Source organism: Chelonia mydas, chromosome 6 (assembly GCF_015237465.2).
Source record: "Chelonia mydas isolate rCheMyd1 chromosome 6, rCheMyd1.pri.v2, whole genome shotgun sequence".
Lineage (NCBI taxonomy): Eukaryota > Metazoa > Chordata > Testudines > Cheloniidae > Chelonia > Chelonia mydas.
Genome location: NC_051246.2, coordinates 112301488 through 112313725, shown reverse-complemented (window position 1 = coordinate 112313725; position 12238 = coordinate 112301488). Strand labels below are relative to the sequence as shown.

Sequence of the window (12238 nt, the reverse complement as noted above, 5' to 3'; positions counted from 1 at the left end):
CTGTTGCAAAACTTTTGCCTTCTGGAGGTTGATGTTTGAATCTATTTTTCTGCCCCATTCATGCCAATGGTTAGGCAAGTGAACCAGTCAGCACTGGGAAATGTTTGGGACCCCTGTAAAATACATTTAATCTGTCTGCAAAGGAAACTTTGTCAGAATAGTTCCAGTGGGTCATTATCCTAGAGACAGACATGTAATGTCTTTAAACACTATCTATGAGCTGTCACATTTATGTCTGTCACAGGTTCTGACAAAAACCAAGTTCCAAAGCCTTTGAAAAAAGCTTAGGCCATCTAAAGTCTAAAACAAAAAATAATAAACTAAACAGAGCTACTTCCCTACTGTACCTGCCCTATTGACAACCCAGGAGATTGCAAATTTGCATACATTTTCACGCATCTCCACACATTCAGAATCCAAGATCTGCCCATTGATAAGTTATTCTATAATGAATTCTCAACACGTGAGGAGGATTGCTGCATGAATTTTTGGGGTGCGTAGGGTATTTGAGAGGTACCAGCTATAAAAATCCAGTGATAAATAAGTAAACGTCCATGCTGAAAGTTCTCTGGCCTGTGTTATGCAGAAGGTTAGACTAGATGATCATAATGGTCCCTTCTGGCCTTAAAATCAATGAGGCTACATACTTACGATACTGTTCCTGATGCCACGTCCTAAGGAGCTGTGGAAAGGTTGTGCCTCTTAGACCCACTCTTAATTGAGCACTTAACTAGTCCCCAGAATGTCATGCAGAAAGGAATATTGGTGCCGTTCCCAGGATATTAGAGCGACAAGGTGGGTGAGGTCATATCTTTTATTGGACCAACTTCTGTTGGTGAATGAGACCTGCTTCTTCAGGACTGGGAAAGAGTGCTACAGCTGAACACAAGATGGAACAGATAGTTTAGCATAAAGGTTCCTTAGAATATGTTCTAGCTATGCTAAAACAGCTGTTTGATCTTGTATTTAGCTGTGACACTATTAATACTTTCCCCAGACCCAAAGAAGCGCTCTGTGTGGCTCAAAGGCTTGTCTCTCTCACCAACAGAAGTTGGTCCAGTAAAAGATAGGCCCTCACCCATCTTGTCTCTGATGCAGAAAATAAAGCCATTTAAACATCTCATGCTGGACTTCTCAATGGAAGTAGTGTGGACATCGTAAAGTGGCACATTGGAATGTCAGGAATGTAAAAAATGATGGGTCCCCTCTTTTGTTTTCCTCATAAAATATTTGCTCTCTGACCTCAGGAAGCAACATGAAAAATTCCAAGGTGGCTCTTTTAAGTTCTCATAACAAATGTCAAACTTGAATGGGATCGCAGGAGAAATCGGAGCAGTGCAGCCATTTCAATAAAAGACAGAGGAAGATAAATACTTGCTTAGGATTCCACCTTGTGAAATGGGCTGGCGGGGGTGGAGGGCCGGGGAGAAGTCTGCATTCAGATATTCTCAGTGATCAGGGAAACAAACAAGGACTCTGAAATATTTTGCTGACATGCCTGTTTCTCTCCACACACACAAATCACCGGCTGATTTCATGTGAAAAGTGCTGGATCTAGGCCAGAGAGCTCAGCATCTTGCAGGGGTCAAGCCTTTGATCTCGCTATGCCTCAGCTTCCCCTTGGATAAAATGGGGATAAAGTATTGTTATTTAATTGAATATCTTTAAAGGGGGGAAAAAACAACGATTGCACACAAATGACATGAACTGTACGAACACTGTTTATTCTGTTAAGGCCTTGGGAACTTCAGCTAACAAATGAGTGAATACAGCTCCTGTCATTGACAAGGAAAACTGATATGCAAATTATATCAATTCACCCACCACTGAAATGCAGCCACCTTGGGGGTGGAAGAACTCAGCAGCTCTAGCAGCAACACAAAATAACAGTTTAGGACAGGAACTGAAGAAATCATACACAGATGCTGATGCAGGGGGATTTTAGTTAGGCCTTGTCTACGTGGTAGAGATTTTTTGGTATAAGCTAAGGTGCGAATTTAAAGAGATATAGTATACCGGTGTATAATCCCTGCATGTGGACATACTTATTCCGGTATAAGGGTGGCTTTTTCTGCTTTAACTTGGGAAGAGATTTAGATAACACTTGGGAAGAGATTTAGAATAACCAAATAAAAGCCACTTTTACTGCAAAATAAAAATGTCCCCATAGAGGGTTATCCTGGGATAACTATTACTGTACAGTGGGTAAAATATTAGCCTGAATGAAATTATATTCCAACCTCACATTTGGCTAGGACCGCTCAGGACTCTGCTATTAAGCAATGAGTTCAGTTTCATCATATAAAGGGTTAACAAAATAAATCCCACTGTCTTTACTAGCCATCTCCTTCAGGGCCTCCTCTCCGGAGCATGCACCATGTGACTCCTACAACAGAAAGAGACAAAATGTTTAAGGAGAGGGGTGAAAAAAAAGCCGAGCTCAGGCGCTTGTAAGATGAAGTGAATCTGATGTGACATTGTGGAACTGAGCACTACCGTTCAGCAAGCTGCATACTTCACACGGAAATGGCCAGACCGGCTCAGACCAGCCAGCCGTCTAGCTCAGTATCTTGTTTCCAGCAGTGACCAGCAGCCGAAACCCCTCAGTTGATCATTCTGGACTGAGCTGCCCACAGAGGATGTTCCTCCTTAGCCCACCCAGCTGGGGCTGGCTTCTGCCATGAAGCATGAGGCTCCTATCTCTGGAACTACAAAACAAAGTGACCCCATCTAATGTAATGGTGGATGGTCTCATCCAGAGAAAGGAAAAACCTTCTGTGGAACCTGATAAGCTTTTAGCCCATCCCTAGGGTGACCACATTTCCCAAAGGGAAAATGGGACACCACATAGGGCTAGCCTGAGGCCCCACCCTCACCCCTGGGCTGGCCTGAGCTGCTCATCTGAGGGCCCCCGCCCCGTGTGTGGCTAGCCCAAGCCCCCCGCAACGCAGGCTGGCCTGAGCTCTGCCCGGCTCTTTCTGGGGCAAGTGTCCTTCCTCCCAGAGCAATTCTCTTCTCCTGCTGCTCACTCTTGTCACACCCCAATTACATTAGATGGGGTAATTTGGTTTTTTAGTTACAGAGCTATGAAGGGGAGGAGTGTGGGGAGGGCGTGGAAGAAACATGTCAGTCGAAGGCACTATGGATTCAGGAACAGCACAACTCATTTTTGCCAGTAACATCTCCAGAAAATGAAACACCTCTGCTACATTTTGTACTTAGTGCTCTGGCTCCTAGCTACAGCTGCCAGCTCAGAATGTTCCTCAGATTTGGCCTCCCTCAAGTGTTCCACACATCCAAGCCGCTTGCAATGCACTCGGGACATAGACCTCACCTACCACTCCTTTGAAAGCCTCAGCCGTGATGGGTGTGTAAAACTGGAGAGCTTCTAGCGACCCACATTGTAAAAAGCTTCTGGCCACAAACAATGGCCAGCACAGTCACCAGCTGTATAGCACATCTGCAGCATCGAGGTAAAGCCCAAGGGCTTCCACTCCCTCCAAGTGCACACAGCGTTTCCCCTGGAGCTAACGGGGAATCTCCACTGTGTACATAGGACTTATCCCTGCTGTAGTCTGCAGAGTCCCAGAGACTCGACGTTCCATCGAGCAGACACCACCCAGGTCAGATATTCCAGCCAGTACCCAATCACCCCACCAGCCCAGTGCCTGCAATGATAATTCCACATGCAAAGGCTGAGCAAAGGGTTACGCGTTGAGCCAGCTGTGGAAAAAGAGAAAGTGAAGACACTTACAGCTCTGTTGGTCGGCATGTCAAATATGGGATTGTCAAACCCTTTGTCACTTGGCCCTGCCACAACATCCTGGTCCTTCTTTCTGTTCCACAGGCCTGCCAAGTGTACGGATGGTAATCTGAGAGGAAAGACATTTTAGGTTCCCAAATGTGCGTCCATCCAATACTGAAGGCAACTGTCAAGCCAGTCTCCCCTAGTGAAATGGATTTCCTTCATGCTAGAGGTGGGGGAATATTTCAGGTAAGTGTCAAGCCCTCTTGAAAAAGGGACATTGATTGCTCTTCAGGGAAGTGGCTGTAGTTTTCCGTTTTAAAACCGAGGCTCTCTGAAGGAGGACTGTTTCAGTAGCACTTAGGATGATTGGCATCCTCTGCTTTAGAGCTTCAGTGTGCTCCAGAAGTACATTCTGGCTGGCCCTATCATTTCCCCATTTTCTAATTTAGAGCACCCTCCATTATAGGAAAAAACTGGTATCCAGCAGCAGTGATCCAAGTGCTGAAATGGTATTTGTGCCAGCGCTGGAATTCAGAGCCTGCAGCTGGGCAGGGAGAGCCAAGCCAAAGGCTTTGGTCTTGGGTTCCACCCCTCTTTCATTATTTCATAAACTTTCCTCCCAAAGCAGTGAGCACGCATGTCAAACAACTGCCCAGCTTCCAGATGAACGTCACTGGGAAATGAATAATCTAGTAACAACTATGAGGGCTGGAGATTTACTTAGAACTGAAATAAATCTGCTATTTTTTGCTAGGAAACGCTAATCATCTCTGTGCTTGTCGAGAGGCAAGAAAAACAAATGATGCCTGAGAACTGCGCTGGTTGTTGAAAAATGCAACACTAATGCATTGGCAAAAGCAGAAGCAGCCTGCCTTGGATTCCTCCCTTGCTGGAGCCAGCCAGCTGTGACAAAGCTCTTTGGTATGCAACAGCAGCCTGGACATGGGATTTCATCTGGAACATCTGGCCTTGGCTACACGTAACAGTTTTGTCACTTTAACTATGCCATCATAGTTAGAGCAACACCACTCCCCTAGTGTGGAAGCAGCTATACTTGTATAGCTTATTCCAATTCGGCGAGGCAAAATAAAGCTATGTCTGCACTTAGGAGTACTTTCCCGGACTAGTGGTATTTCCATGGTCCGGTATAGGAATCCTGGTATGCTATAGCAGCAAATCATGCCTAGCGAGGATGCTGCTATGCTGGCAAAGCTGCATGTTGCACCGGTGAAGTAAAACTACCCCGCCGGAGTGAAACAAGCTAGTTTTGCCAACATAGCTGCGTCTACACTATGGCCTTTTCCTGGCACAGCTTTGTTGGTCAAAAATCACACCTCTTCATCCCCTGGCCCAGGGAGCAATGCTGCCAGGAGTCTGTAGGGTAGACCTGGCCCAAGTTATAGTGGTATAAAGCACCTTATACCAGTATAACTGTGTCTACACTGGGTCTTTTATCAGCATAACCGCAAAGCACACCCCTGACATGGCTCTGCTGGTAAAGCTTTTTAAGCAGAGACCGGGCTCTTTTGTGGTCCTTCGCTGTGGTAACCTGACATGTGGGACAAACACCTGCAGAATGGGCTCATAAAGCCCATCTGATTACACTGAAATCTTGTGATGGGCCCTTCCCCGGCCACCCCCAGTTTTCTCCCCTTTTCCTTCTGAATTCCCCCTTTTTTCCTTCTTCTCATCTCACCTATTGTGTCAAATGCATCTGATCCAGCCACCTCCCAGTACAGCTATTCCCTGATAGCTATACATCCTTCCAGTGCACGCACGCACACACACACACGCGCACACACACACAGAGTTAACATTTCAGAGATGTAATCTTTACTGCTTGAATCTGCTTGTTTCGCAGGAAGTCTGAAATCTTTAACAAACACAAGTGATTTAAATTGCATGCTGGCCAATGGAACAGTCAGATAAGCCCCGAGGTACTTCAGCAGGCCCCCGATCTGCAGCCACGCAAAAGAAGTGAGGGCCCAGACCTGTAGACTGGGTTCCTTTGGCCTCCGTGGGAATTTGGGGCACAGAAGGAATGCAAGGCCGAGCCCTGCCCTGGCCTAGTCTCCATTTTTGACGCCTGAGCGCAGGCTGCGTGACAATTAATAAATAAAGTGATATGGTCCAATGGGCTGCCGCGGGCTCTGTCCATCGTGCAATTTGCTCTCAGGGACACAAAGTTGCAGAACAAGTGTATAGAATTGTTTCGATGCATTAATATGGCCAAATGGGCCCCACCAGGCAATGTCAGTTCTGCATGCAGATGCGGAACTGCAAAGCGACAGGAGCGACAGGGAATTTCCATTAAGTTACAAAATTGAACCACATTGAACTCAAACCGGAGAACAGCGCAACAGCTATTGGTTCGTGGGCTGCAGCTGGAGGGGGCACTAATGTGCCTTGAAGCCACCAAAGAACTTCCCTGATCCTGGGGCCACTATGCACCTACCAGGCCCTGGGTACAAGTCAGAGCAGCCTCAAGGCTGCCCTCATTTATTCCAGCTTCCAACAACACACACAGCCAAGGATTATTGCAATGCCAGGATGCCCAGCCACGACCTGGGTGCAGGGACAGGGCGTGACGTAAAAGCTGCTCTGGCAGTTCTTTGTCACCTTAGGACCTCCCCATGATGCGAGGATATTTGGGAGGCCGGCTCTGCCAGTGTTAGTGCAGCTTGACACTGGTGGAGTAACATAAAGTTGCTTTAATGGTGGGTAGGGTCTGGGCCAATCCCTGGATTCTTTGTTTCATGAATCAGTGAACGACGGAAGACCTCGGAGTTCATTTTTTTAGTCTCAGCTGTTAAACAAAACTCTTCGGTGGTTAACAATCAAATGGGTGTGAAAGCTCCCGTGCCTACCTTATCATCGCCTTCCAATGGAGAAACAGCATTATGCCGAGCAACAGCACCCCAAGTAGCAGACCAATAACCGTCCCAGCAATGGTGCCTCCTTGTCCATTAGAATTACTGCCAGTGGCTACTTGCACTGTACCCGTCACAATGCCAAAGGAGTCACCTGCAAAGTAGGTAAGAGGATTTTTCAGTACAGGGTTATACAATACAACACCCTCCCCCCTTCTCCCCTGACTTGCAATCCCTGTACTGAACTGGTATGTACATAAAAAGCAGGGTGCCTAGAAAAATACTCTCTGCAACTCACTGTGGCATTAGCATTTCCGCAAACATGGGTCAGGCTAAATGGCAGGTCTTGGGGCTGTGTGCCATCAGTGGTTTCCGTTTACAGGGCTTTGGGAGACGCAGCCCTTCAGTTCTGGTTAGCACGGGTTCTCACGCACACTAGCGTCACTTACTTGGCAATTCAGGTTAAAAAATCAGTCCGAGTGAGACTTGGTCAAGACCTCCACCTTTCATGGGTGCCAAGATTTTCCAAAGTGCTGAACAGCCAACAGCCCTCACTGACTTCAAGGTATTTGGCCCTTTTGAAAATCAAGTCATTTACTTACGTGTTAGAGGCTGTCCACTACAAAGTTTTGCCAGCATAGCTATGAAAAAAACCATACCCCCTAGACAACATAGGTATGCCAGAAAAGATCCCAGGTGTAGACACGACTATACTGATAGAAGAGTGCTTCCCTCGGTTTAGCTCGTGTCGCTCAGGGAGGTGTTTTAACTGTGCCGGCAGAATTCCTCCTGTCATCTTACATCTCCACTAGGGAGCTCTGCTGGGTTAGATATACTGGTATAACGATGCTGGCAAAACATTTGCAGTGCAGACAAGCCCTAGATGTGGATTTAAGAGTCTAACTTTAGGCTCCTAATTTTGAAAATGTTGGCCCTGGTTCCCGCTAGAGATGGGCTTGAGTCACACTATTTGAATCAGGCTCTACATCAAGAACGGGACACATTTCAGAGGGAACTCAGCTCTGGGGGACTGATTTGGATCTATCATAAATCAAATGATGGTCACCCAAGAGTCTTGCCCAAGTTCCAGGCTCATGAGCCTTGCTGAGAGTCCAGGTTTTATTTGAATGTTCTGCACAGCTCTAGCATGCATGTCTCATATTCTATGCAGGAAGATTTGGATCAGAGCTATCCTCCAGAAAAAGTGAACCAGGCAGATAGTGTGGTCCCTTTTATGGGATCAGTGAAAAGGTTCAATTAATCCACTAGTCTGGCCAATCAACAGTACTGTTCTTGGGGGATATCAGGAGCCCACATATGGAAAATGCATTTTGCAAGAGTGAAAAACTTTATGTGAAAACTCTGTTCCTTTTGCTTGTTCCTCTTTTTGGAGGTGGAGACAAGAATGGACAGGTTGTATGGAGAATGGTAAAGTCCGTAAGTTCAGACACCCAATTTCTTTCCTTTCTGGAAAAAAGAGGCATCTGATAGGCAACATGCAAGTGGCAGTTTCTTTCTTCCTGCAGACGTAAGCCTGGCCTACACAGAAAGGCTGGTCCATGGACAGCTTTGGTACTGGCATAGTTATTTTGGTTAGGGAAGGGATTGTTTACCAAAATAATTATACCTGTAAAGCCCCTAGGATGGACATAGTTATACTGATGTAAAGATGCCGTGTACCGGTATAACTTTAGTCCTCTTCCCATATGGAAATAAACGGCACAAATATAAACACCTTTATACCAATTTAATTGCATCCACACTGGGGGTTGTATCACTTTAACTGTACCACTATACTGGTACAACTTTTGGGTGTAGACAAGACTAAAGATGACCAAAGGTGTGATTTTATACTCATTTAGTTAAACTGGTACAGCTCTATATGTGGACACTGATGTAAATTCACAAGGACAAACTAAACTGATATAACCAGTTTTAAGTGTCCACATACAAAGCTGCACCAGTTAACACTGAACCTGTGTGTAGCCAAGTCCTTAGGGAGTGGGGGAGGATAGATTTGCAAGAGTTGTGCTGGACTCGCACTGATTAATTCAGAGGGGCCGGAAAATGCTTAGAAGCTGAAAGTGCTGATCTACACTTAAAATGTACGTTGGCATGCTGCTCCGGGGTATGCAAAATCCAGACCGCAGAGCACTGTAGCTATGCTGACCTCTCCGCTGGTGTAGATGCAGCTAGGCTGACAGAAGAATGATTCTGCCAATGCAGCTACCGTTGGTCAGGGAGGCGAAGTTCTTAACGGCGACAGAAACCCCTTTCCATCACTGTAGGCTGCGTTTATACTACAGGGTTATGCCAGCATAGCTACACCACTGGAACTACGTTGCTATGGTCCTTGGAGGATAGACACAGCAAAGTGCTATCATAGAATACTAGGGGTGGAAGAGACCTCAGGTGGTCATCTAATCCAATCCCCTGCTCAAAGCAGGACCAACACCAACTAAATCATCCCAGCAAGGGCTTTGTCAAGCTGAGCCTTAAAAAACCTCTAAGGATGGACAAGCTATGTACAAGCAACCAGGAGTTTTCAATACATACTTTGTTAAATAAACTGCCACTTGATTTTCTATGATTCCTATTAACCGCCTAGAAAGCATCATTGGTGAATGAGAAAGAATCTTCCATAGGTGAATGGGACCAGTTACCGTGCGCTGTTATGTCACGCATGATGTCCTCAGCCAACTGTTCAGCATTAGTCCCTGTCTGTGAGCCCGTCTTATCATCCATTAGCACAATCTGGATGACTGGAACTGCATTCCGCGAAGTCTGGGGTTTACGCACCTTGGATATAGCCATCTGAACACCTGCATATTTTGGCTTTTCCGAGAAAGCAAGACACACAAAACACATTAGGTCAGCAGGCAGAGATCACAGGGTCTGTCTCTAGCTGGAGCTGCGATGGACAGTAAAATAAGTGCTGGCTATAAATCTTAATGTAAATATCATCAAAGAGCTAGTGCGGCTGTGAATCACATCACGGCTGTGTTTTCACAACGACACATTTATGTCTTCTTTCCATGCAGGGCTGTAAACAACAGACACCAGGGCCCAATGTTACTTCAAAATACGCAGGGTAGGTTATGCCTGTAGGAATACTGCTCCCTTTGGAGCTGGATCGGGGCACCTACGCTCTAGTGACAGTGTCATTTGGCCCCTGTATAATGAGGCAGTGTATGTAACACACCCTTAAACGATGCATTAGAATGTACACGTTTGTAAGGGGGGAAGAACCAGACTCGCATCTATTGCTACATGGGGCTATAGTCAGATCTTGATTATAGCAGGGTAAATCCAGAGTAACTCCTGTGAAGTTACTCCGGAAGCACAACCTGCCCCGGAGCAAAATTTGGCCCACGGGATCCATTGTGGGGGATCTCTGAAGCCATATCCTCCAGGTGGCTGCACCGGGCCCGAAGCTCCAGAGCATGAGGCGGGCTGCTGCAGTGACCCCAATGCTGGCGTGCTCGACTGGCTGGTTGGGCAGGAGAACGCAGAGTGGAGGAGTGGAGCCGGGGGTTCAGCATGGCAGCTGAGAGCTGTGTAGAGCACCATGACACCTGAGCGAGTTTGCCTGTCGCGCAGCCTGGGACCCCCAGCTCTGCCTTCTCCTGCAGCGTTGCTAACAGATGTTTTGAAAACTTTGGGTCAGGTTCTCTGGTCAGCCACCTTTGTGCCCCTAGATCCCATGGCTGCCAGGGACAAAACTAGTCCCCAGCATAAGTTAGAGCAGCCTGAAAACTGCTCTGGTTTAGGCCCAGGTGCCCACACTTTCTAGGACCCATTCTGGCAGGCAGGGATTGGCCAGATGCACCACCTTCTTGTTCAAGCACCTTTTGCTCTGGCCATGCCCTCAGCGGTGGGATGGGGTAGGAACTGATATGCCAACCGAATGCTCCTTGAGGAGTCTCCTACATCCCCACCCGCCCAGCTCCACCAGGATGAAAGCTGCTCTGTGCTGGGCCCCTGCATGGCTGTGAATCTGGCCCTGTAAACCCACCCAGCGTGGGTTCTGCCTGCTGCTGAAATGCTGTCATCCCTTGGGAAGAGAGAGTGCCCCACATCACTCACCAGCCAGTCTCCCCACCCCCACCCCCAGCTGGGACTTAGAGAAGAGCTGAAGCCTCAGGTGCATGCCTCAAGGGTTCAGACAGCTACCTCAGGGGTCAGGAAGGGATTATGCCTCCCCTTACCCATACTCTGGGTTGGTGGGTTTTTTTAATCTCCTTCCGCTGGAGCATCAGGGATGGCCATGTCTGTAGGGTTGCCAGGCGCCCGGTCGAAAAGTGACCCTGGCAGCGCTGGTCAGCACCGCTGACCAGGCCATTAAAAGTCCGGTCAGGGGTGCAGTGGGGCTAAGGCAAGCTCCCTGCCTGCCCTGGCTCTGTGCAGCTCCCCTGAAGCAGCTGGCATGTCCCCACAGCCCCAAGGGGCAGGGGCAATCAGGGAAGCCCTGCGTGCTGTCCCCACCCAAGCACCGGCTCCGCAGCTCCCATTGACTGAGGGGGTGGTGCCTGCGGGGGCAGGAAGCACACACCACACAAAGCCTCCTGGCCCCTCTGCTTAGGGGCCGGACATGCTGGCCACTTCCAGGAGCAGCGCGGAGCCAGGGCAGGCAGGGAGCCTGTCTTAGCCCCGCTGCGCTGCCGACCAGGAGCTACCTGAGGAAAGTGCCGCCCAGCTGGAACCTGCACCTCAAACCCCCTTCCCCAGCTCAGATCCCCCTCCCGCACCCAAATTCCCTCCCAGACCCCGCACCCCAACCCCGTACCCCAGGTCAGAACCCCCTCCTGCACCCTAACTCCCTCCCAGATCCCGCACCCCCATCCGCACCCCAACCCCCTGCCCCCGGTCTGAATCCCCTCCCGCACCCCAACCCCCTACCCCAGCCCTGAACCTCCTCCCACACACCAAACCCCCCAACCCCAGGCCGGAGCCCCCTCCTGCACCCCAAATCTCTCATCCCCGGCACCATCCCAGAGCCCACACGTCCTCCCACACTCCAACCTCCTGTCCCAGCCCAGAGCCCTCTCCCGTACCCTGAACCCCTCATTTCTCACCCACACCCTGGAGCCCACACCACCAGCTGTAGCCCTCCCCCCACTCCCGCACCCCAACCCCTGCCCCAGCCCAGTGAAAGTGAGTGAGGGTGGGGGAGAGTGAGTGACAGAGGGAGGGGAGCTGGAGTGAGTAGGGGGTGGAGTCAGAGAAGGGCTGTATCAGGACGGGGCCTCGGGGAAGGGGCAGGGAAGGGGGTTTTGTGCAATTAGAAAGTTGGCAACCCTCCACGGCTGACAATGGACACTGGGCGGGGTGGGCTGGTGCCTTGAGATGGTACCAAGCATCCCTTCTCTCAGGGTCTTGGCTGGCAGGGGCTTGCTCCCATGCTTGGGATCTAACGTATCGTCATACCTGGGTCGGGGGGTAGAAATTTCCCCGAGGTCAGATTGGCTGTGACTTTGGGGGTTTTTTGCCTTCCTCTGCAGCATGGGGTGTGGCTCACTTGGTAGGATGGTCTGAGTGTATCTCACTTAATCATTTCCCTGCCATGGAGGGGGTGTCGGGCAGTGGTGCACCTCGGTCCCACCCACCTGTCACACATTAT

General features: G+C 49.0%; 1 protein-coding gene across 1 annotated transcript in view; it reads right to left on the bottom strand.

Annotated features, from left to right (window-relative positions):
- Positions 1-1703: 1703 nt before the first annotated feature.
- The window catches only part of AMN (amnion associated transmembrane protein), a 49672-nt gene continuing 39137 nt past the window's right edge, over positions 1704-12238 (bottom strand). The window contains exons 9-12 of the mRNA XM_037900997.2: positions 9282-9453; positions 6616-6772; positions 3755-3872; positions 1704-2386 (exon numbers count right to left, since the gene is read on the bottom strand). Coding sequence (XP_037756925.1) covers positions 2276-2386; positions 3755-3872; positions 6616-6772; positions 9282-9453 — 558 coding nt within the window. The 3' untranslated portion in view covers positions 1704-2275. The remainder of the gene's footprint in view (positions 2387-3754; positions 3873-6615; positions 6773-9281; positions 9454-12238) is intronic.